The sequence below is a fragment of the Centruroides vittatus genome, unplaced genomic scaffold (genome assembly GCF_030686945.1).
Source record: "Centruroides vittatus isolate TY-2023 unplaced genomic scaffold, ASM3068694v2 contig_971, whole genome shotgun sequence".
Classification (NCBI taxonomy): Eukaryota; Metazoa; Arthropoda; class Arachnida; order Scorpiones; family Buthidae; genus Centruroides; species Centruroides vittatus.
The window spans coordinates 3,687,701-3,711,777 of NW_027122644.1; the positions used below are offsets into that span (position 1 = coordinate 3,687,701).

A 24,077-nucleotide genomic window follows, 5' to 3' on the forward strand; every position below is an offset into this window, starting at 1 on the left:
CGTTCGGATTCGATCCCGGGTCCCCCAGAGCGGTAGGCTGCCACCTTGACCGCTCGGCCATCCGGCCGTCAGTTTTCTATGCTTACGGGATTGAAAGTTTGCAGCAAAGAGGGTGAGATATGATTGATATTGATGGTGATTACTTGCCAGGCTGAACTGTAATTGTTGTTGAGTTAATTATCGATAAAGTTTTTTTTTTCAATATGTCTAAATTTCGCCTTTACAACCAGATTGAATATAATCTTTAATTGCAATAATAGTCAATACATAAATCATATATAATACAAATAATAATATTTTCATGAATAATTTATAATTAGTAAAATTTATTTCATTTTAATACAACAAAATCTTTAATCGTACCAAATTAACAAATATCAATTTACGTGTGTTAAATCGTAACGTCTGGCAACACTTCCCAAAACTTATTTGACGGAAAAAGCATAAATTTAAATTTTAAAATAATTTTATTTAATAGTTATTATAAATTAATAAAAGGCTTTTAAAATATAACAATAAAAAATTATTATATTTATTCATAATTCAATTATTTATTAATCACGTTTTCAGGGTTAGGAAGGTGTCGTACGTGTAAACAGCTGATGAGAAATAGGAAAAAACTGTAGAAGAAAGTAAATAATATCTTGAAGAGATGTCAGGGAAGGAAGAAGAAGAAGAAAATAATATTCTATATGAACTATTAATATATGGAGAATGGCAACAGGAACCGGAAATTGTCGTAAGTGATTCATTTAGAAGTATTACATCATGGACTCGACTTAAAAGCAAATTAAAAACCATATTTGATTTTAGTCTACGAGAAAAATGGAAGATATTTATTGCTTAACATGCATTTTGATCTTTCCTCATCAAACTGTTTTTACTTTTCCTTTAAATGAAATAAAAGCTATATGTTTACATATTAGTATAGACACGTGGTTATTTTTAATTGAATTTAAAGACTAAACTATCCAAACCACGTGGTTTGGATGTACCGTATTTTACGGACTATAAGACGCTACGGACTATAAGACGCACCTGAATTTTGGAGGCAATTTTTCGAAGAGAAAAGTGCGTCTTATAGTCCGTAAAATACGGTAATTAAACTGAAAGTTAAACTAATCTTGTGGTCTTACAAATCCTATATTTTGTGTGTTCAATTTATTTTTAAATTTATAATTTTATATTTAGGGTACTTTTCTGTTAACTAGGCGCCATTCAATTTTCAATCCAGTTTTAGAATAAACGATGTTTAATTTCACATTTTTTACAGATAAACTTTATAAACGTGTATAAATAAAATATCAATTTCACTAAAAATAGTAATTAAAATGAGTGGTGTCCAGTTAATGGAAAAGTACCGTACACAAACAATATGTTTTATCATATTAATGCATTTTATTTTTTTAACTTTAATTAAAAATTTTATAAATTAATTAATCAAATATTTAATAACTTGCTTGTATTGTATCTAAAATAGTAATTGAATATCAAGAGCAACACTATATTGAAACACTTCACAATGCAGTTACATTGCTGTGCAAGAATAGATTACACTCAAATTATTTTTAAAAAATATATTGCTTTTCAATGCAGTATAAATAATTTTAAGATAGACCTAAGTAGAGAAAAATCTGCTTATAATGATTATTATATTTCTTTTTGAGACATTGTTAAGTGACCATCCAATAAGGTATCAGTTATCACTGTGAAGAATTCAGATTCAAACTTGATGCAGACTTTATACAGGATGTTCAAAAAGTTACTTCGCTGTGGAAACTGTTTAAGTAAAGTTTTTTAATAAAAGTGAAGTCTTAGGTAGTACAATATGGGACATTCCAATTTTCAACATGAGTGTTGAGTGTCGAAACCAACAATTTGACATCAACAACAGTGTTCCAACTTGAGTACCAAGTGCTTAGTTCCCATAATTCCATTTTCAGCAAGATGGATTCTATTCAAATGTCGTACCAATTACCCACAATTCATTGGAAAGTAGCAATCAACATATCTGTCGAGTGCTGAGTGTGTTGAGTCAGCGCTGACAACAGCGCCACTTCAATGTTGAAAAAAGGAACGAATTTTAGTGAATGTTGAGATCAGCGCTGAGTCAGCGTTGAAAATTGGAATGTCCCAATAGTGTAGTGTGTCTCCTATAGCAATTGCTGGAAATGTTCCCCAGAGGCCCCAAAATCTTAGTAGGAATAAGGTCTAGAGACTTAGCAGACCAGATTCCATGGAAAATTATGCAATCAGCAAAGAAGTCTTCCAAAAAACCAGAACATCTGTGAACAAGTAGTAATGCCATCTGCCACAAAGTGGAAATGGCATACAATGTACAGGTTGTGTATACAATGCTGTATGTATAACTTTAATGTCATTACAAATTTCTCACTGCAGAAACTGTCAGATGCATGTAATTTATCATGGGTATTACAAATTTAGAGAAGTAGCTTGGATGGACTTCTTTCTGCTCAGAGAACACTAAGTTTGGGGACAGTATAAATCATATATCATTTCTCATTGTCATTCATACTGACTAGGTAGGCTTCCTCCATAGGTTAGGCTCATTTACAGCAGCTGTAATTATAGCCAGATATAAAGTCTAAATATGGATCAATCACTTAGTCTTATTTGTGATATTTGATAGAATAAAAAAATATGTTTTTAATGAATAATTTCAATTTTTGATAAGTTTTAGGCTTTATTCATTAAATTATATGATTGAAAAATATTTTCAACAATAATAAATAATTTTATTTCAGTGGTTTGCATTTAAATATCAAAAGTAATGCAATTTTCTTTTCTTTTTTTTTAGACTAAACAAGATAAACAAGATGAAAGAAAAAACATAGGTAGGTGAAGATTCTACAAGATTTGAAAATTACTTAGTGTAAAATTATTATGTAAATTTTGTCTAAAATTGGTTGCAATATATCATCTTTCTTCCTGAATATGTTTTATTTGTTTTTTGTCTTAAAGTAATATCCAGTTGAAATTTGATATTTTTGTTAAAGCATCCTGTTTTTTTCCTTTAATGAAAACTAAATTACAGTTGGAATTTGTATATAAAATTATTTATCTTACTACACTGGTCAAGACAATTAGGGGAGAAAGAAAGTCATTTAATGTGGACAATTGTCAATGTTATTGTTATGTTGGATACATTTTACATTTACCAAAGGATTAGAAGGCCTCCACCAATAGGTATAGCCTTGGAAAGAGAAATATGAAGAGTTATAGGAGTTAGAAGAATGAAGAAAAGGAAAGAATGACAGGAAAGTGTGAAATATGAGACTACACTGTGCCACTTGAGAGCCAATTGTATAACATCAATGAATACAAATTACAAACATATAGTTGTGTACAGAATGACTGCCTCTACAACTTCAGGCATTAGGAGCCCCATAACGGCTAACTTGCCTTGGTGCTCAACACACAAAGCGCGTATGAACAGCCCCTTGGGGGAAAACAGACAAAGTCCTCCATGGCATAGGAGGTAACATGATAAAATAAAACAAACAAATTAATACAGTTGCGTGTGTACACAAGACAAGGCCTCCATGGCTTTGGAGGTAACATAATAAAATAAAACAAAACATATTAATACAGATGCATGTGTACACAAGACAAGGCCTCCATGGCTTAGGAGGTAACATAATAAAATAAAACAAAACAAATTAATACAGTGTTATGTTGGATACAGTAAAATCATGCACATTGTCAATGGGAGGTCTAATGGGTCTTCAAACTTCCTTTTTTCTGCTGTATAGGGTTAGAATACATTACAAAGCTGAGCTTGGATTGATGTTTATACTTGTTTAATGATAAAAAAATTATGATATTTTAAAGGTTAAATTTTGTTTTTATTGTATAAAATGATTAATAATGCAATGAATGCTGTGAATCCAAGCTTAGATTCTCAATATATATGTATATATTTAAGTTTTTACAGTATTATGTAATTTGTTAAGATATATTATTTAATTCTATTGTTAATAATGTATTTTGAAGTGTATTTGATGAAGATTAAATTTTTAATAGATTTTTAAAAATATGATGCTTCATACCTCATTGACATGTATTATGATGACTTGCCTAGTCCTGAGCCTCTTGAAGGCAAGATATTTTGATGGAAGAAGTGAATTAGTAAAAACTGACAAGGAGTTACCATGCACATTGGCCAAATCAGTGAAAACATGTGATCCAGAATTTACAAAGATTTTTGTGCTGCTGAAACTTTGTGATAAAATCCTCACAACATCATATGAATTTGAAAGGTCAGCCAACATGTTGAGAAGACTGAGCAACAATACAAGAGCTACAATGAATGAACATTGTTTTACAGGATTGACCCTAATTCACTTGCATTATGATTTTCATGTCGCCATTGATAAAGTTGTAAATATATTTGTGACATTGCATCCAAGCAGCATGCAGTTAGATGTGTTGTAGGCAACTGAAAGTTTTTTTGAAGATATGAAATGTTAAAGTATTCACAGACACCTTCCATATTAGTTCCAGCAGATAGATTTAATGTAAAAAGCAACCAAACAAATGTTCACAATCACTTTCAGAGATCTTCATCAGGTTAAGACAATTATGGAACAGTACATTAACCTGACAAAGATCTCTGAAAGTGATCAAAAATTTTTGTTTGGTTGTTTTTTACATTAAATCTATCTGCTGGAACTAATATGGAAAGTATCTGTAAGTATTTATATCTTTTTCCAGCTTCAGTGGTGGTTTCTTTTAAATAAAATGTTATTTTGTAATATACATAATGTGTTTCACTAGACTTCCCCTGAAAATTTTCTGATCACATGCCTGAAAATATATGATACAGGTACTCCTCACTTTATGACCTATCTGCTTAACGACCACTTGCACTTACGATCAATCAAGTTTTGACCTGCAATTCGGGGAATCCCCTTTCTCAACTTGAGTGATCAGTAGCAAATGGTGACATGCGTACTGTAGGCTTCCTATGCACTTTTTCAGCCAGTTTTGTTCTGACAAGCAGTCACTGTGTAATCTCTTTTTTTTTTACATATTTGTAATTCCAAAATAGTACAGATGTCGACAAAAAGTACGGCATCATCTGGAGAAATTGTTAAGAAAAGAAGGAAAGCTACCAACCTTGAAATGAAAATAAAAATCATACAAGACTATGAAGCTGGTAAAATGGTTAAAGGAATAGCATTTGACTTGAAATTGGCACATTCAACAATTTCAATACTTTTAAAGGATAAAGTTAGAGTGAAAGAGGCAGTGAAATCATTGACAGGATTTAAAGCCATAATAACTAGGCAGTGAAAAGATCTTATCCATGAGATGGAGAAATTATTGGCAACCTGGTTTGACAACCGGATGCAAAATAATATGCCGATAAGCCTTATAACCCGTTGTGATCTTTCTTCTAGACAGGCTCTCAATGTTTCAAAGAACCGTACCGCCAGATTATCATTTGTTGTTGTCGATTGAATTTTTTTTAGTAAAACGTCAATTATTGCTTCGGTTGTGAGTAATGAAAAGTTTTATCTGCTTAAGGCAGGGGTCAGGGAACTTTTTTAGCCATTACCCCAAAATATATTTGTGTAAGTCGACATTACCCCCCTCATTTTGAAAAGGAGAAAATCGATACAAATTTAAATTAAACGCTATTTATTGAATCATTTTACACTGAAAATAATAAATAATAAACAAACCAAATAAAATTATCATTTTGGAACACAATAATTTCATTGAAAACTTTTACTCTTTAGGTTTTGGAGAAATTCCTTATTACCCCCAATAATTTCATTTTTATCCCATTTGGGGTAATTTACCCCGGTTTCCCGGTTACCCCGGCTGGCTTAAGGCTTCTACAGCTATCTTGACTGACTGCAATAAAGTAACGATTGACTGCAAAAGAAGAAGATTGTCTTCATTCCATTTGTCTAACATGTTTAAATCAATCAACGCTTTCTTTATGCAATTTTTGAGCTTCAAAAATTTATAATTTAATTAAGCTTAATTTAATTAAGCTAATTAATTTAATAAAGCTAATAAACTTTATCATGACCTTTTGAAAATAAAATTATTACAATACAATTTCGACAAGCGTGTCTTGAGTCTTGACCCGAAAGTCCCTGGGACCCGAGACAATTAAATTTAGAAAAAGTCCCGGGACTTCGAGACACGAGACATTCCGGGACCCAAACCCTAGCAGAGATTCAACCTGCATAATTGGAGAATCAGCGGTGAGGCGGCAAGCGTGGATGTAGAAGTGGCAGAAAAATTTGCTGACGAATTGTACTAATTAAAAAGGGCAGCTATTGCCGGAACAGATATTCAATGTGGATGAAACCAGGCTTTGGTGGAAAAAAATGCTCGAAAGGTCCTATATGCACAAAAAAGCTAAGGCAATGCCCAGTTTCAAGGCTTTTAAAGACAGGATTACGTTATTGTTGGGAATGCCACTGGGTTCAAGTTAAAGCCTTTCCTGATCTATCACTTCAAAAACTCGCGTGCATTAAAGAATGTTAGTAAAAACAGTCTGCCCATTTACTATTGTGCAAATAAAAAGGCATGGATGATGCAATCTTTATTTGAAGATTGGTTTTTGAACTGCTTCGTACCCTCAGTCCAGCATTATTGTTTGAAAATGGGAGTTCCTTTTAAAATTATTCTCCTGTTGATAATGCTCCAGGCCACCCCTAGTATCTTGATGATCTACACCCTGACGTAAAAGTAGTGTATCTTCCTAAAAACACAACTGCTGTCCTACAGCCAATGGATCAGGGCGCTATAGCTATGTTCAAAGTGCTTTATTTGCACACAATTTTTTTCCAAGCTTTAGCATCAACAGAAAATGATGTAGTAACCCTTCATGATTTTTGGAAATCATACAGTATTTTAGATTGCATTGAAAACATTAAATTGGCTTAGGATGAAGTGACAGATAAGTGTATGCAAGGCATATGGAAAAAATGCATAAAAAGCTTCGCGAACAATATTGAATTGTTTGACAATCTTGAACAAACTGATGTAATTTAAACAATTGTAGGCTTTGCCAATGCACTTAATTTAGATGTTGAAGTGGAAGACATTGCTGAATTAGTGGATTATGCCAATGGAGAGCTAATAAATGAGGATTTAATAGAGTTAGAAGTGATGAAGCATTTGGAAGAGGAAAGAACTGAAGAAGTGAAAAAGAAATTCACAATACATGGGTTAGCTGGTGTGTTCTCCAAAATTAATGCAGCTATGTTGGAACTTGAGGCTATGGATTCAAATACTGAACATTTTAATAAAGTTGAACATGGGGGATGAGTGAACTTTTAAAGTGCAATAGAGAAATTTATCAAGAAAAAATGATTCCAAAGCAAACCGCACTTACAAGTTTCTTTTCGACTGTTACATCCAGGACTTCTGCCCTTGAAGGTAAAACTTCTATTTCATCATCATCTCCCTTACCTGGACCCTCTACAACTCCAGATAACCAAATAAACAAATGATAATATGTACATATGCATGTCTTTTTATGAATAAATGTGAAATTTGTTGCATAATTTTTATAATTTTACAACAATCCTATATTCCTGGCACATGCTCATTGCTTATTGACCAATTTGCTTAACAATGTAGTTGTCGGAATAGAACTCAGTCGTAAAGTGAGGAGTACCTGTAATGTGAAAAAAATATGCATTTTAACCGAATAGTTGTCATATTTTCATTTATTGCACTTGTTGCAATATGCTGATTAACAATATATGTCTGCAAAACCAGAACAAATGACTTTATTAGGGTATTGTGCTGACTAAGGTTTATGATCACCATTAATATAATAGCAAAACTTCTACACATCTGTAGCATGAAATCAATGAGATTTGCTTTGCTGATAAGGTGTTGAGAGAATTTTTTGGCATTCCTCAAGAACAGTCACATTTCCCTGATTTTTTTTTTGGACCAGTGTATTATACCCTCTAAAACTTTTTAATTTATTAATGAAATAAATCCTCAAGCAGCAAATGATCAAAATGAAACTTAAAAGTATTGTCTGATTTAAATTTCATGTTGAAAATTAGATGATCATAGACAGAAGTTTGATAGGGTATTTCATAAAGAGTATACAAAATTTTGTACAGAAGTAAATTATCTCTTAAATATTTTGTTGAATATCTTGAAAAGTAGTTAAAATCACTAGAATTTTCTTATTTTATTTGGCTACTTAGAAAAAAATTGAGCATTTTTATTTAGTGTCTATTTTTCTGACATCTAATTAATAAGGATGAGTAAAAATGAATAATTTGAAACTTTTTTTATCAAGTAAACAAGGTAAAAAAACTTTTGAAAAGATCATATCAATGATGAATAATTTTGTGATTTATTAGTGCACAAAAATCAAATATTTTGAAAATTATAAAAATATTCAGAATTTTAAAATAATGCAATTTTAACTTATGAATACACTTAATAATGTAAATTTTCTAATCATAATAAGTAAAACTTAGATAGTCCAAACTTCAATTTATTCAAATTACAAACTTTGAATTAGTTTATTGGAGATTACAAAACACACTATATCAATGCATAATCATGATAAAATGCATTCCCTAGTATTTTTAGATTATAATGTTCATTATTAGGAGAAACTAATCTGAAAGTACTAGAGAGTATCAAGTTTATAACAGCTTATTTATATGTGTATTTATAATATCCAATAAAATAGTTCAAAATTTAAATGGCCAATATACAAAGAAAAAAGAAAAATTAACCATTGAATTTTGTCTTTGCTGTATAATTTGAGGAAAATCACAAAAAGTTTTATGTATTTGTTATGAACATCATTCATTCACTTCTGAGAGAATTAAGTCTGTAGAGAAGTACAAATAAATAATGAAGGATAATTTGAATATATAAACCAATAATATAAATTTATATGAAAAATTAAAAAGATTAAAATACAAGATATCTTAAATAATAATTTTATATTTGACTTTATAGTCTGTTTTGAGTTGTCTCTTTTCTGTCCTCTTTCATTTTTTCTTATGTTCTCATTTTTGAAAGAAAATATCAAAATGTTTTTGTTTTTTTGATGATGGAAATATGGTAACCTAGTTTAAAGTAATGAAGAGTTAATGATTTTGTTTTTCTTAAATTAGTTTGGAATTGGTTTGGTTCGTTTGTTCCACCATGCAATTCGAAACCATTTATACAAAGGTTAATAAATCAGCAAATGATATGGCAGTTTGCAGTTGGAGGGTAAACAATTTTATATATATATATATCTACATTTATTATACCTAAATTAAATATTGAGTAATTAATATAATTCTTATTTGTAGAAATGGTCAAGTAATTGCTGTTTTACAAGATCAAAGTATTGAAATAAGGCAAGAATTTCTTAATATTACAATAAAATATAGTTGAAATTTAAATATTTCTGTTAAAATAGGATTAAAAAAACCAATATTTATATTTTCATTTTTATTTAGTTTTTATAAAATTCATAATGTTCGGTATTAAAACAACATTACTGTATAAAATAATCAATCTACACAACTGTTGTTAAAAAATTATTCATAAGTTAGTGTATCTAGTTAATAAATAATTAAATTCATTCATCAATAAGTTATTATTTAATAACAGATAGAAACAACTCCAGTTATTACGAAATACTTTAATGAAATAAACAAATGCTCTTTTAGACTTTAATGTCTATGAAAATCATTACTGAATTTGTGCATTGACATCTGTTATACAATGCTTTATTACAATCTTGTAAACTGTCCCATTATAAATATAAGTGAAGTTTTCCATTATAAAATAAGATTTTGATTTTCTGACATTAAAAGACTTAAAGTAAGTCACAAATTATTTAATAATGTTTAAGGGACTACTTCAAATAATAAAAATGAATTATGGTTATGACAGAATGCTAATTTTGTATTATATCAGGATACACCAAAGGTAAGAAATGTAAACTATGTTAAATATGATAAATTGATAGAAGCTAATATACATTTGTATTTTTAGATTCAAATTTTGCAATTTAACATTATTAAAGGAACATGTGCTCAATCAAATAAGGAAATTCAGGAAATATGATACTTTTAAGACAATATAGAATGGTTGAGAATGACTAAATCCTACCAATAACCTTATTTTCAAAAAGTAAAATTTTAAATATAATAAGTTCTTGCACAAATGCTATCTGTGATGATCAATGTTACACTATTTATAGGCTAAACTTATAAACATAACAAAATACCAATGCACAAACTCATTATTCACTTGTTCAAATGTTATTTAAAAAGAATTAAAACAATTGGATATCAATAAATTGGGATATTGCTAAATTTAATTATTGTAGTTATTTAAGAGCATTTTAACAAAGTCTTTATTTGTTTTATTAAAGGACTTCTTAATAAATTGGTTTGTTTTTGTTTAAGGAGTTTATTAGAATGTTTGAATCATGTAATAAAATATATTGCTGTATATCAGGCATAGCCAACAAGTTGACTGTGATTGATTAGTCAATTGTGGCATCATTTTTGGTCAATCATTGACAATATGGCCATTTGTAATTTCTTTCGGAATGTACATTCTATATTTTTCCATATGAAATGTTTTTAGTGCTGTGCTGTATGAAACAATGATTATATTTGTTTGCAATTGTGCCACAGTGCAAAGAGCACATGCACATACTAAATGAGAATCACAAATCAATGGAATATGCTCTTTCTGTTAGTGGTTGTATTTAAGTTATGTTATTATTTTGGAAATTGTTTTTCTGTATTCTAAGTAATTTCAATTGTGCAAAATGAGAATGCCAAAGAAAATTAAAACTTATGATTCGTACAATGAATGAAAATAAATTTTTTTTTTGTTGTGATGAATGATAAATACAGCTGTTTAGTTTATGCTTATACAAAATATGATTTTATACAAAGTAATAGATTTTTAAAATAAGATAAAAGTGTGTTACCGGAGTAAATATCCTCATACATTTTTGTTTGATTTTATTTTAATATCCAATATTTTCATATTTTACAAAAATCATCTCTATGATGAATATTTAATTAACTGAATATTAGTAAAGAATATCAGTAAAACTTTCATTTCATCAAGCAAACAAGAAATAAAATCATCATTAATGACAATAACTATAAGCTTAGATTCAAAGACATAGTAATTGTAACTCTAGTATTTAATCATTTGTGCATGACCTTATTTCTTCTCAATACTTGTTACAATTAACTGAAATAGATGATATTTAAAAATACAGGGTGGGAAAGAAAGACACTTAACACCTCTGCTACATGCTACAGAATGTAGAATGATCCCAAAGAATGTACATTGCACACATCATGTAACATGTATAACTCTGTAACTGTTCAAGGAAGTCAATAAAATCTTTCATCAATCAATTTCTTGTGAAATTCTGACCCTAAATGATATGTCACGTGACCCCCTTCCCATTTACAGTTTTGGAGTTGCATTCAATATGGCCACCATCAAGATCTGTAACACACATAAATCTGTTTCCCCCTTGGTCTAATGTGTTCCTGACAAGAGCAAATTAACTTTGGGTACATTCTATATTCTGTAGCAGGGGTTTTAAGTGACTTTACTTCCCACCCTGTACTTTACTAATTTCAAAAAGCAATAATCAAATTTTAAAAATTTAGATGTTATTTTCAAATAGATTATTTACATGTGTAAACATTTAATATTATTTTGTAAGCAATATGTTAATGGTATTTATAAAATTAAATGAAGTTATTTTAATTAATATATTTTATTTTCAGATCTTCAAGAGATGATTATCATTCAGTGATTGGAAGATGTCAAAGTAAGATTATTAAAATTTATTGTAATGATTTTATAGCTGTATAAAATATTAAATATGTTTTAAATATTTAAACGTTAGTTTTAAAAGATCCCTTTCCTCAGTGGAGAAAAATTGTATGGTCATCAGATTGTAGCATGTTAGCTGTGAGCTTTAGTAATGGCAGTATTGAATTTTTTGATCTTTTAGGAAGCAATCTCTTTAGCATTCATCAGGTTTGGCAAATTTAAAAAAATTTATTATTATTTTTTTAATATTTATTTATGTTATATATAATAAAATTATCTATTGTATTTATAATTATAAATATAAAATAATATTGTTTAAGAAATTTTTATTAATTATACAAAATTTCTAAATAACATAATTCAAATAATCTATTTTAGGCTAAAGCAAAAGTAACTTCTAATAATGGTTGCCAAGACTCAAGTAGAGCAATTGCTGCAATGATTTTTACTGAAGCAAGAATTCAAAGCACTCAATGGCAAGCAGTATTCAATATTTATTTAAGACTATAGTGGAAGTTTGTTAATCTGGCACCCAATAATTCAGAATGTTCAATGCCTGGATGGCCAAAGTAGTTAAAGTGTCAGCCTACTATTCTAGGGTATTCTAGGAATCAAATTTGAGAGATTAATTTCTCTGGAATTTTCCGTATGTGGTTTGTTCTTTGTATGTTGGATCTCAACCTACAGTGGGATAAGAAAAAAGGGTCCTATTAGTGATTACAGGGTAGAAAGAGTAAAATGAAAGAAAAAAAAATTTAGAATGTGCAGTAATTCAGCACTTTCTGTAAGTAGCTTATAATCCAGAAATGTTTGATAAATCCAGCCTTCTAGTATTCTGCAAACCAGAATTTGTTTGCAACTTGGTGCACTAAAGATTTCCAGTCTACATTATATTAAACTTGGATGAACATAGTTTTACCTGATCTAGCACATATGTTTTGTATTCAGTAATGTGTGTGACTGATATATTTTCTTTTCCATAGGCCAATGTGAGGACAGTGCACCAAGAAACCAATTTCTGTACTCTAAGCATGTGTAGTTTTTATGAATTGTGTGTATATAGTAAGTGTGGAAAATAAATATTATAGCATATGCATGTTAAATATTGTTAATGTTAATTTTCTGTAATAATGCATTAATAGTTTTGCAGGTTTTTCAGTCAATCTTAACACAGTACCTGCTCTGTATCATCTTTAGACTGATTGTTTAGACATGATGTTTAAATCAAAAGTGTATGGCAGCAAGCACTGATATAAAATATACAGCAAAGTTTGCAACATTTTAATTACATATTGAATTCCTCAAATATGCAAAAAATCTGGTAATTCAGCATTTTCAATAATCCAACACCACTCTAATCCTGTAGGTGCAAGAGTAATGGACTTCTACAACATATCAAAAATATAGATATATTTAGAATATATTTATAAAATAAATTTTGTATCATTTCTTTTGTGAAATTTTTATTATTGTTGTTTTCAGTGATGTAATGTATTGTATTTTATTTAAAGAGTATTTTCAGAGTTTGATGTATTTAGATAATTTTAAAATTTTTATTTATAATGTTCTTCTCTAATCTGTAAATCATTTAAATTATAATTATTTTTAATTAATTTACATTTTTTAAAATAGGTCATCAGAATTTCTATTTGTCACTTATAAAGGAGTATTATATAGTTATTTTGTTAGGTAAATATATATGCATTTATTTTTTTATATTATAAATATTATTTATAAAATATAATTTAAAATGTAACTAAGTATTTTCTTTTATTATAGTCCTACTGAAGGATTTCAAGAAAATCACACTTTTTCTTTTGCTAAGCATTATCCAGATGGTATTACAAATATTGCATATCATCCTGCTCATCATTTATTGTTTGTCAGTGGTATTCCACAAAATATTTATGGGTCTTCAGAAAATACTAAGGCTCTTCATATGGGTATAACTGCTTGGAGGTTTTTATCTGATTATCCTCATTATAAACTTGTAACATCTCTAGAAGATGAACTTGTAAGTATAAAATTAAGATATTAAGTAGTAAGTCTCTGTGAATCAATAAAAACTTTACACAAAAATCCTAATTCTAAATTGTCCTATTATTTTTATATGTTTATATGTGTTACAAAGTTTATGTTTAAGGATAAGTTTAAATTTAAATCTGAAGAATAAAGTTCTTATACGTATGAAAAAAATGAACAATTTGACATTAATTTTTATAAATTACTAGCTGACCCGGCCACACGTTGTTGTGGCTCAAAATGTATCTATTATAAATGTATAACACTTCCTCCATGGGGGGAATTTCAAAAAATCTGTTCTTAGTGTACATTCTCTTGACGTAACCTATTAAAACGCAATTAAAAACGCAAAAAACCGCATGCAAAATAGTACAAATAGAAGCCCAGTTCTTCACAGTAAGCCTTAATCCTGTCCCTCTCCCCGCTGGGGAATATCGAAAAATCTCTTTTTAGTGTATATTCTGTTGACATAGCCTATTCAAACGCAATTAAAAACGCAAAAAACCGCATCTAAAATAGTATAATAGAAGCCAAGTTCTTCACGGTAATCCATAATCCTGTCCATCTCCCCCCAGTGGGGGGAATTTCGACATGTATATTATATAAAAACACGTGCGTATTCGAATGCAACGTTGTGTCAAAATTTCAAAGGAATCTGTAGGAACAAACGAACGTTATATTTTATTTATATAGATAGATAGAAAATGATCTGCTTTAGTCCATTCTCACAGAAAAGCATAATGCCTCACAGAAAAGCAAACTTAGGTCGTTGGAAGTTAGCGCCATCTGTTGGACATAAAAGCCTTAATCCATATATAAATATATTTTTGAAAGGGGGGAAATGGTGGGCTTCACATATGCCAGAAACCTTCGCAGGAATGTATTAAACAACTTCCCAAAGTTTCATGGCAATCGGATAAATGGTATAGTAATGCATGAAGGACAAACAGACAGACATACATTCGTTTTTGTATATATAGATTATTCATTTGCAAAGAACATTTATTCTAATATTATACAGTAGAGCGTTGATAAGTGGAACGTCGGTAAGTGGAATGGCCGGAAAGTGGAACGATTTTCAGTCGGACTGTGTCGTGCTGAATCGAATGTTTTTGATACTAAATTTACTTCTAAAGTATAATTTTCATGTTTTTTATATTCTTTAATATATTTATTTTGTTTGTACAAAATGCAGAAATAATTTTTAACGATACAATAGCCTCGATGATTATTATAAAACTTTTCGTTAGGCTTAAAATTGACGAAAATTCAACACGAAGCGACAGGCAACGGAGAAAAATTCAACAGGAAGCGATACGCAACGGAGAAAAATTTGAACATCGGACAGTGTAAAGGTCGCCTTTGGCGGCCTGAGTCAAAGAAATCGCCCGACTGAGATAATTGCTCCCACCTGGAGCTGGGGCCATAAACGGCCGGAAGGATCAAAGGTGGAGCGTCCCCACTTAAGGGTCAATGTGTTGGCCACGTGCCGGCCAGCTTGAGAAAACAAAAATAAATAAAGCACGGACGCAAATGTGAGCTACGTCGGCGGGAGATAGGGCGGACGTCTTGGAAGGCTCTAAGAAGGGGAAGGAAGTGATTGGTCGCAGGAGGCAGTGCCAGAATCCCTTAAATTGGAAGGGTGGCAAAAAAAGCGAGGAGAAAGGGCGAGGGACCTGGTACGTGGCGGTCTCTAACAACAGGCAGACCTTTGAGGCGGATAGAGAGAGTGTTCTCCTCTTGGAAAGTCCTCTGGAGAAAGGTTGTTGTAGAGACGGACGGCCACGAGGTTAAGCCATCTCCGGAAGAGTGACTCGTGTTCCCAGGCCAGCTAAGTCGACGTGCTGCATCACAGCTTCGATACTGTAGTGTACGTAATGCTATTGCATAGTGTATATCTTTGTAAATATTTGTAAATAAACTGTATATAACTAATTATCGAGTGTGGAGGTGTGACTTTCAACGGACCATCAAACGGACAATCTCGAGGCGTACAGAATGACTCGGGACGGAACATTTGTAAAGATCACGTGACGAGTAAGAAGGATCTTCACTGACAGGTTAATGTATTTTTTCATACAAAGTCGGAAACTGGAACAAATCATTAACTGGAAGGACCCCAGTCCCCAATTGGTTTCACTTATCGACGCTCTACTGTAATTGAATTAAGTGTTTATATAATTAGAATAGCTATTTTAAAAATTGATTAATTATTAACAAAATTTTATTTTCAAATAAATATATTTGAATAATTGTTGTTCATTTTATATTTGTAGTAATTGCTTACAAAATTCTGATGCATTTTATTCAGTTATTTTATCTTTAATAAATATTTTTATAATTTTAATTCAAACTGAAAATTACTGAAAACTAAAAAATTTTGCATATTGATAATTTCAGGATTTAGCAAAAAGAGGATGGCTACAGATGATTTCTTTTTTAAAGAAATATAAAAAGAAAACAGAAGTTAGTGATTTGATTTTATTTTATTTTAAATTATTACATATTTTAGATAAAAGAACACTAATATAAGATGTTAATAAATAATAAATTTGATTAGAAAATAAACAAAGCCTTTGGGATTTATCTAAAATTAACAATTAATAAACATGAAATTCTTTATTTTATTTTTAATATATCCTATATAAATATTGATTTATTCAGATGTGCATTTAAATATTTTAAAAACATTACAACATTATGTTTTACACAAGAAAAATAAATAAATGTATATATATTGTAATACTCTTGGGGTGAATAGAAACAAAATTTCAAGAAAATTTTGTATGTGTCAGACAAAGAAACTAACCAACAAACCAGAAATTTCTCAATGTTAGCTCTTTGAACATTATTTTTCAAAGTATAGACATTGTTTTGTTAGGCTGGCAACATTGTTCTAGATTCCAGTCCAGTTTGTGTGTTATGATGGTTGGAAACATGCTTTTGATGTTTAATAAACTTCATTGGTAACTGTCATATTATAAGACTCACTTTATTAAACAACTGTGTTAGGATATTAACCTAATATCATTTCATTAAATTTTTATTTAAATCATTTGAATGCTTTTTTTATAATGCTTTTTTTATAATTGATCTCTTTTTGCAATGTTGCAACTTGACTATTTTAAATTTGTGGGGTGATTAGAATATAATTAAAATGATTGTTCTATTTATCCCATGCAACTTTCTTAGATGTAAGTAATTTAAAATTTGAATAAATCTAAGACTTAGCTCTGAAATAGCTAAATAGATCTATTTGTATGCTTCCATATTGTTTTCACTTATTTCAATGTAGACACTTCTCTTAAACTCAGTGACTTTGTTATAGTGTAGATACCGTATTTTACGGACTATAAGACGCACTTTTTTCTTTGAAAAATTGCCTCCAAAATTCAGGTGCGTCTTATAGTCCGTAGCATCTTATATGTATTTTTTTTTTTAAATTGTTTAAAAATTAAGGTGCGTCTTATAGTCCATAGCGTCTTATAGTCCGTACCGATTCTTTCCATATACCGTAAAATACGGTATATGGAAAGAAAAAATCCGGCAGACCATATGTCACCAAAATCTGTCAAACTGAAGACTGTAGATATGTAGGAGTCTTTCTACAAGAGAATACTACAACTAATGATAGTTTTGGAATTGTGTGAGGAATTTTTTTTCATATATGGGATAAGTTATGAGGAAACTCTGCTCCCATTAACAGCTCTTCAATATGCTTCAAAAACACAAGTTTTCTTGATGACTTCAGTAACTTGAGCATTTTTTTTTTAAAGGCTTTTCCATAATCAGTTTTCCAGATTACCTAAGTGACTTGAGCAGTGTTATGTAAAAGCTCTCTTTTCTTTATGTATAACTTCTAATATGCATAATACAAGGCCTAAGTAACTAATAAATACAGTCAAACCTGTTTTTATGCAGGGGGATAGGGACCGCATAAAAGAAAATGCATTAAAAAAAATTGCACGAAACTTCACGAGTGGCTATAAAAAATAGTTTTCGCAACACAATTTAAAAAATATTTTTTTTTTAATTGTGTTGCGAAAAAGTCTCAGGTAGAAAATAACTCGAAACCATACGAAATAACTAGGAATTGCTTTTTTAACTCCTTGGGCCTTTTTCTGCAACACCTAATGGAGAAAAAAATCCTCTAAGAATTTTAATTTTTATATTAATTAATTATTTCCACTTAAATACGAATCTAACATTAAAAAGTTAAAAATAATCGTTAAATAATGATTTTATTTGATAAATATAGCTGCAGGAAGTGTTATTTCATTTAACAAGGCATGAAATTTCACACCTGCAGTCTAAAGCTGGAGGGGAGCTAACTTACCACATCTGTTCAAATATAACATAATATTTATGGTTTTTATGCTATTAAAATAAGAGGGGACCGAAATAAATGTATGAGAAAAAAATTTTACTGAATAAAAAATGAAAAAACCTGCTGATGTCATAGAAAACAACCAATAGAGTTTTTAAAAATTTTACAGGAGTCAATTATGTTCCAATTTGATTGAAATTTTCATATACTGCACAAAAAAAAAATCGCACAAAACAAATCGCACAAATAAAAATCGCACAGAAAAAGACTGCACAAAAACAGGTTTGACTGTAATTTTTCCAAAGAAGAAGCTTTTCATTTCAATTCTTTAGTTGTAAAGTAGAAGCAAATGTAACTTTTAAGTTATTGTTTCTATTCACCTCAACCTATGGGATGAAAAGAAACATCAAACAAAAAGAAGAAAAAAATGAGAAATTTAATTTCTTTGTATGTATTCTACTGTTAAGAAGTTAAAGATTAATTTTTTAAGACAACTTACAAGGGTCATTAATGTTGCTGGAGTTACATAATTATTTAGATAGCAAGATGTTTCTATTTACTCCAAATTACAATATGTAAATGTATTAATTTAATATCTATTGATAAATTACTAATAATTGATAATAATTAAAAATCTCAAAAAATTAAAAATGAATAAAAATCAAAAACTTTTATCTATTAAAGTACAATTAATTTTTGATCACTTAATTTTTAAAATACCATTTTATTTATACAATTATTTCATAGGATCTGGTATTCAAGCTAAGTATTTCTCCAAGTGGGAATTTACTTGCTGCAGTTCATACCTCTGGTGCACTTTCACTTTGGCATATTCCATCATTAAGACCAAAATGTTTGTGGGAACTTTACAATCAAGTAATTAACAAAGATTTCATCAATTTTATGAAAATTTATTTTTATGTCAGATAATTAATTATAATATTTGAAATATTGCATATTTAAAATATAGGAAAGATACAATGAAGTCAATCCACAATACTGTGAACCAGGGAAAAGAAAGAAAAATATATTCTTAAATGATCCTCTTCATTATCATATATCGGATATTAATTGGTGGTCAGATTTGGTAAATACATCCATTAACAATTTAAAATAGTCAAACGTTTATTTAAAAAAATTTATAATTAAAAATATTTTTAAAATATTGAAAATTTTGTTTTGATTATTGTTTCCAGTCCATTATAATAGCTCGTTACTCTGGAGCTGTTACTGTTTCATCTACGTTAACTTTTAAAAATCTTCTTGGAAGCTCACCAGAATGGTTTGAAGTGGTGCCTCAAGTATCTACATGCAACGATGGAGGTTTCCTAATACTTGAAGTAAGTTTTGAAATTTTGTAATGATATAGTTTAAATATTATTAAACTTAATTATGACTTTTTAAAGGAAAATACTGTAAAAATTTGTCATTTCCACCAATTTGTCTGCTACTGAACTATAAATATATTTATTTTTATCATAAATGATATAATCATCCTTTAAAACTGCTTTCTTACCCTGAACTTCACACTGCTATAGGAATTGAATAAAATTTCTGTCTTTCATGTGATTTATTTGATAGGTAATAAATAGTGTTAGTCAAATGGTTTAATCTTCCTTCTCTTTTTCTTTATTATAAATTGTAAATTATTCATATTCTTCTTTACTGGTTCAAGTGTAATTTTCATTATTTTTAGAGAAAATCTTCTACTGAAACATTTAAAGACAGACATTATATAATTTCTTGACCAAATTTGAAGTAAATATATTGATAATTCAATAAATTTTTTTGTTTAAAAAATTTATTGAATATAATTTTTAATATCTGTAATGTATTGAAAGAATGGTGTAATAAATTTAAAGAACTCTTTGAATTAAAAATTTAAACTAACAAAAAATAGTATAAATCAGTATAAACGTATAGCAGTGCCTCACTAATTTGGATTAATTGGAGAAACCTAGTCTGAACTGGTGAGGTTTTTACTGAAATGTGTATGTATGGTCTGAAAGATACACTTTACTTTTTACTGATTAAAAATTTTTGCAAATTTTACTGTGCACTTTAAATGAACGAATACAGTGATTTGATAAACTTTTGAATTGCGAAAGTAGTAGTAGCATTGTTCTTGTCATTGCCAACATTTAGTAATTTCAACTGAAAATAGAAGCTAATTTTTTTTTCATGTTTTTCTCTAACTGTTCCTTGATCATATCTTGACACATCTGTCTAAGAGTGAGGTAATGGTTGTTACAGCTTGGACTAACATTGACAAATTCATTATTTTAAAGGAATATACAATGCAAAATAGTACTCTGAGTAGGTGTCTGATTTTACTGTGTATATTTTTTATTTTATTTATTTTACTTATTTATTTTAACATCAATTAAAATAATGTTTTGATGAACGTTAATTGATCAGAACAAAGAATTTTTTCCCACAGATAAAAAAACAAGAATCCATTTAAAATACAATAAAAAAGAAAAACTAAATAAAATTATATTGTGTGAAATAGGTTTTTACAATAAGATTTAAAAACAATTAAAATTCAAGAATAAAAAGTCTTAAATTTATGTATATTGACTTGGAAATACCTTATTATTCACATATTCTTTTAGAAACTCCAATTTGCATGTTGTCTTTACAAACTTCACTGCTAACTTTCTATACATCTTATAATAATATGCCAGTGTTGCCATATTAATTAATAATCTAAATCAACCTCAGCAGAACAATTTAAAATAAATCTATAAACATCTTTTTGGCTGCTAGGATTTGTTTTTATTTAGCAAACGTTTCCAACTTAGTCTAATAGCTAGCCTCAGGCTACAATCTTTCTTGGAACATATTTTACTATTATATATCGTTCCAAAATAGAATACAATAAAAGAATAACAATGTTTAAATATTTGAATATAAATAAAAAATAAATAAAAATTAGTATAAAGAATGAATAACTGTAAAATGTAAAATAAATAACTCAAAATATAGAAAAATATATAGTAGAAATGAGGCAATTTTAATCTTCTAACAAACTTATTTTCTACAATGTATTTCCATGCTGTTGCTAAGTTGTCAGCATCTCTTGCAATAATGCACTTATCTTTCAACCTGATTTTGTATATTTCAATTTTTTCAGCATTCTGTGCCAATTTAGGGGTGTATACAGACTTAATGATGTTTGCCTCTTCCCATCATATCATTGAGCCCTTAGTCTGCACCATCCTGGAGAGTATTGTGTTATTGGATCCCTTTCTTAAATTATATTGATGTTCTTAAATTTATAGTTTAAATAATTTTGTTTTTCTAATCCAGTTTGGTCATTTTTATCATAAACGAAAACTATTTCTATGTTGATTTGGAAATAGTTCAAAATGTTTAATAAAAGAAGTTAATTGTAGTTAATTTCTCTTTGGAAGTGTTTTGTTATTCTGAAAATTCTTGAAGTAATTTATATATAATCACTTGTAATTAATAACTTTTTAAAATTTGAATTTAATTTTAGTGTGAAAGTAATATATGTACAAAGAAAAGATCATTAGAAAGTCATGATGATATTACTGGAGATGAAAGCAGTGATGAAGAAGACAATTCTTACATAACTCATACTTCTCAGATTATGAAAAGAGCTTTATATTATGTGACAGATAGTGAAAAATTTCAACCACCAAGAAAAAGACCAAAGTAATTTTTAATTTTTTTTAATATATAAATAATTTATCATTATACATTTTATAATTTATTTTCTAAAATACATTTAAATAATATTGCACTTATATTTTGAAATTATTAATAATTTTTATTTTTGCTATTGTTGAATGGTCATTTGAAAAATAATTAAAATAAATATGAAAACACAAGTGTAATTCCTTAAAAATGACGGGAGAATAAACAAAACCAATCAGTTGCTTGGTAAAATTGGTAATTTTTTTAAAAAAAACTTAATGGTGTTTATAAAACCTTTCAAAAAAATGAGAGATAAAATGAAAAAAAATTGATTTTTTACTTAAAACTAAACAAGTTTTATCAAACATAATGTATTTAATATCCAGATGACTGAGGGCAGTAAAGGTGTCATTTTGTCTTTGGTAGGGTCTGAGATTCCTGACTCAGACCCTACCAAAGACAAAATGACACATTTTCTGCCCTCGGCCATCTGGATATTAAATACATTATGTTAAGATTTATCAAATCATAACAAAAAATCGTTTTTGCTCATTATTGAATAGGTTAAAAAAAATTTCAATTTTATTAAAGAACAATGACAAAACTAAAATGATTTGATTAACAAATTTCTCTAAGAAAAATTTAAATTCAAATGTAGTTGTCATAGAAAAGCCCATTTTGCCAATAAAAAGCAGTTGTATAGAGGTGTCTGGTACATAGAATATTATTTTATTAGATTTGTGAATTAATGGATTTTCCATTATTTTATGTATCTTGTTTTATGCTAACATTGACCTGTTTAAATCTTATTTTAAGTCACTCATGAATACTGTATATAGTGTAACAGCATACACGAAATTACTGCTTGTATAGATTTATTCAGTTTTTACTCATTATGTATTAGTTTTACTAGTTTAGTAGTAAAGTAATTATAATATAAGTAATATAATGAGTAATTATATTTAATACTTATTAAACACAGGTATCGCTCGTATTAATATAATACGGTACTTATGTTCTGAAAAAATACTGTGTTATACGAATCTGTGCTATACAAAACAAAGGACTAATGCAAACATAGCATTAGGTTTCAGAAGTTAGCAAAAGTATAGGCCTATTGTTCTTTTTCGTTACTAAGAGAAATATATTTATTAAAGCAATCAATAACTTATTTTCAATCAAAAATTAATTAACAATTACAATTAAAAGTATATTGTATTACCTGTTAATATTAATTTTAGTTACACCAGGACATTTTCTTTTTGCAAAGTATCGTTGTCATCTCAGCTTTTTTGTTGATCTTGATCAGGAGTATCAGCAACATTTTCATATATTTTATTTTTATCATAAAAATTTTTGTGGATGACAAAATAAAAATATGTTATTAATTGAAAATTTGTTCTAGCGGGTTGTGTTTGTTCAAGTATCAAGCAACTTTTTTCTAGAATTTGTTTTTGAATACCTAATTGTTCAAGTACTGAGATACTGCCATATTTCATACATCATTTTACAAATGATTACTTACCTACAGTTAAAAAAAGTTTAATAACACTGACCTAAAAAGGTTTAAATGAACTTTACTAAATGCGAAGATTAATCTATAAAAAGAAAACACAGTGATAGTCATAAGGGCTAAAGTCTGAAAGCAATGATGACCACACCCAGTTGATAGGAAAAATAGTACAATTTGTTTCTTCCTTGTCCTATCAGTTTTCATTAAAGTAAACCTGATGAAAAGCACAAAATAATTTGAAAATTTCAATATTTTAAAATCCATGGATAAATTTGAGTTGATGCATGCTTACTTGAATATAAAAAAAAAATATTGAATAACAAAGTTTACACTTAAATTGAAATTTTATACAAAGAATTTCCAAAACCATGTTAGAGTAAAACTGGAAGTCATGTTGTACAGGAATATCCCCAATTTTCAAACCGTGTTAGAGCAAAACCATGTTGTGGAAGTACCGTGTTTTACAAGGGATATCTGTATTAGTTTATTAAGTATTATTAAGTATATATATACTGCAACAATATACATGAAATTACTACTTGTGTAGATTTATTTTGTTTTTACTTATTAAATATTAGTTTAAATTTAAAAATAAAAATAAATATATTTGCTTCAAGTGTTTAAAAATGAAAACAATGCTAAATATAATAAATTGAAATTCATTCATTTATGTGTTCTGTTTTAAAAATTTCATTAAAAATAGTTCAT

General features: G+C 28.7%; 1 protein-coding gene across 1 annotated transcript in view; it reads left to right on the forward strand.

Moving 5' to 3' along the window:
- Nucleotides 1–487: 487 nt before the first annotated feature.
- LOC136985582 (NBAS subunit of NRZ tethering complex-like) overlaps nucleotides 488–24,077 on the forward strand; it is a 93,869-nt gene continuing 70,279 nt past the window's right edge. Inside the window, exons 1-14 of the mRNA XM_067282900.1 lie at nucleotides 488–739; nucleotides 2,819–2,855; nucleotides 9,147–9,246; nucleotides 9,330–9,377; nucleotides 11,796–11,839; nucleotides 11,918–12,051; nucleotides 12,223–12,320; nucleotides 13,477–13,533; nucleotides 13,624–13,858; nucleotides 16,267–16,332; nucleotides 18,941–19,069; nucleotides 19,164–19,280; nucleotides 19,390–19,533; nucleotides 21,696–21,874. Coding sequence (XP_067139001.1) covers nucleotides 653–739; nucleotides 2,819–2,855; nucleotides 9,147–9,246; nucleotides 9,330–9,377; nucleotides 11,796–11,839; nucleotides 11,918–12,051; nucleotides 12,223–12,320; nucleotides 13,477–13,533; nucleotides 13,624–13,858; nucleotides 16,267–16,332; nucleotides 18,941–19,069; nucleotides 19,164–19,280; nucleotides 19,390–19,533; nucleotides 21,696–21,874 — 1,475 coding nt within the window. The 5' untranslated portion in view covers nucleotides 488–652. The remainder of the gene's footprint in view (nucleotides 740–2,818; nucleotides 2,856–9,146; nucleotides 9,247–9,329; nucleotides 9,378–11,795; nucleotides 11,840–11,917; nucleotides 12,052–12,222; nucleotides 12,321–13,476; nucleotides 13,534–13,623; nucleotides 13,859–16,266; nucleotides 16,333–18,940; nucleotides 19,070–19,163; nucleotides 19,281–19,389; nucleotides 19,534–21,695; nucleotides 21,875–24,077) is intronic.